General features: G+C 23.1%; 1 protein-coding gene across 1 annotated transcript; it reads right to left on the bottom strand.

Moving 5' to 3' along the window:
* Positions 1–314: 314 nt before the first annotated feature.
* EAH_00067830 (hypothetical protein) lies at positions 315–1,061 on the bottom strand (the record flags this gene model as incomplete). Its single annotated transcript, XM_013392409.1, has 2 exons — positions 315–385; positions 866–1,061. Coding segments are annotated over 2 exons (267 nt in total), but the record flags the coding sequence as incomplete, so codon positions are not given.
* Between the last annotated feature and the right edge of the window lie 404 nt (positions 1,062–1,465).

Below are 1,465 nucleotides of genomic sequence, written 5' to 3'. Positions count from 1 at the left end.
AGCAGCTGTGCTGCTGTTGCTGCTGTTGTTGTACTCCCTTTGATTCTGGGGATGTACAGACAGATACTGTTGAGAATAATGAATATAAGAAGAATAAACAACATTTACTTTATTTAATTCATATGCAAACGACAAAAGAATATAAATAATATATATATATATATATATATGTATATATATATAATTGTTTCTGTAAAGAAGAACAAACAGAGACACACTCTCCTCTGCATGTTTTTTCTTGTGTGTTTATTATTTTGTTTTGATGTAGTTTGTTTATTTTATTTTATTTTATTTTATTTTATTTATTTATTTATTTATTTTCTTTTCTTCTTCGTTCTTCTCTCTTCTCCCTCTGAGTCGACGTCTGCATGGCGCTTCCGGTCCTCTGCACAGACACCGCAATAAAATAAATAAAAAAGAATAAATAAAATAAATAAATAAATAAATGAGAACAAATAAATAAAAAGAATAAATATATTTAAAAATATACAGAGAGAGAAACATAATTAAATAAATGAAAATAAAGTACAAAAAGAAGTAGAAGACAAAAAACAGAACGAAGACGACGAAAGAAGAAAGCATCAAATAGAATATAACCAAAATAATAAAAATAAAAATAAAAATAATAATAATAAAGTATAATAATAATAATAATAGTAATAGTAAAATAGAAATGAAAATAAAATAACAAAATAATACAATAATAACAGCAATAATAATAGCAACAGTAAACTAATAATAATAATACAATAAAAATAAACATAATAAAAATAAACAATACTAATAAACAATAATAGTAGAATAATAACAATCGTAATAAAGCAAAGAAAAGCACTAATAAGAAGAAAAAGATTTGTATGAATACCCTTTTTTGCTCTTTCTTCGAGTTCATCCCAGCTAAGACCTTCTTCTTCATCTGAGTCTGTTGCTGCTTCTTCTTCTTCTTCACTTTCATCTGCTAAAGAAGAATAATCTGAAGAGTAGTCGCTGTCGCTGCCGCTGTCTTCATTGCTGCTGTCTTCGCCGCTCCCGTCTTCTTTATATTCTTTCTCGTCTTCATCCTTTTCAACATACACACAAATAATGTATATATATATATATTATATAGAATATATAATATACTGCATTATATATAATATATATCGTATTACGTATATAGTATACTATATATACTATCATAATATATGTTATTAGATATATGTATAATATATTACATATACTATCAAGATATATACTTTATTATATATATATACATAATATATATATTATGCATACATATATATAATTGTATATTATTTATATAATACATATAATATTTTATTGTATATTGTAGATAATCGACGCTAGAAAGCAAATTATTATAACGGAGAGAATAATAATTTCTACAAAAAATATTATTGAATTATATTAAAAATTTTATAGTAATTTAAAAATTTATAGTAATTAAAAACAAACAAAATAAACA

The sequence above is a fragment of the Eimeria acervulina genome, genomic scaffold (assembly GCF_000499425.1).
Source record: "Eimeria acervulina Houghton genomic scaffold, Eah_scaff2934, whole genome shotgun sequence".
NCBI classification, from domain to species: Eukaryota; Apicomplexa; class Conoidasida; order Eucoccidiorida; family Eimeriidae; genus Eimeria; species Eimeria acervulina.
This window is presented reverse-complemented; position numbering and strand designations above follow the sequence as displayed.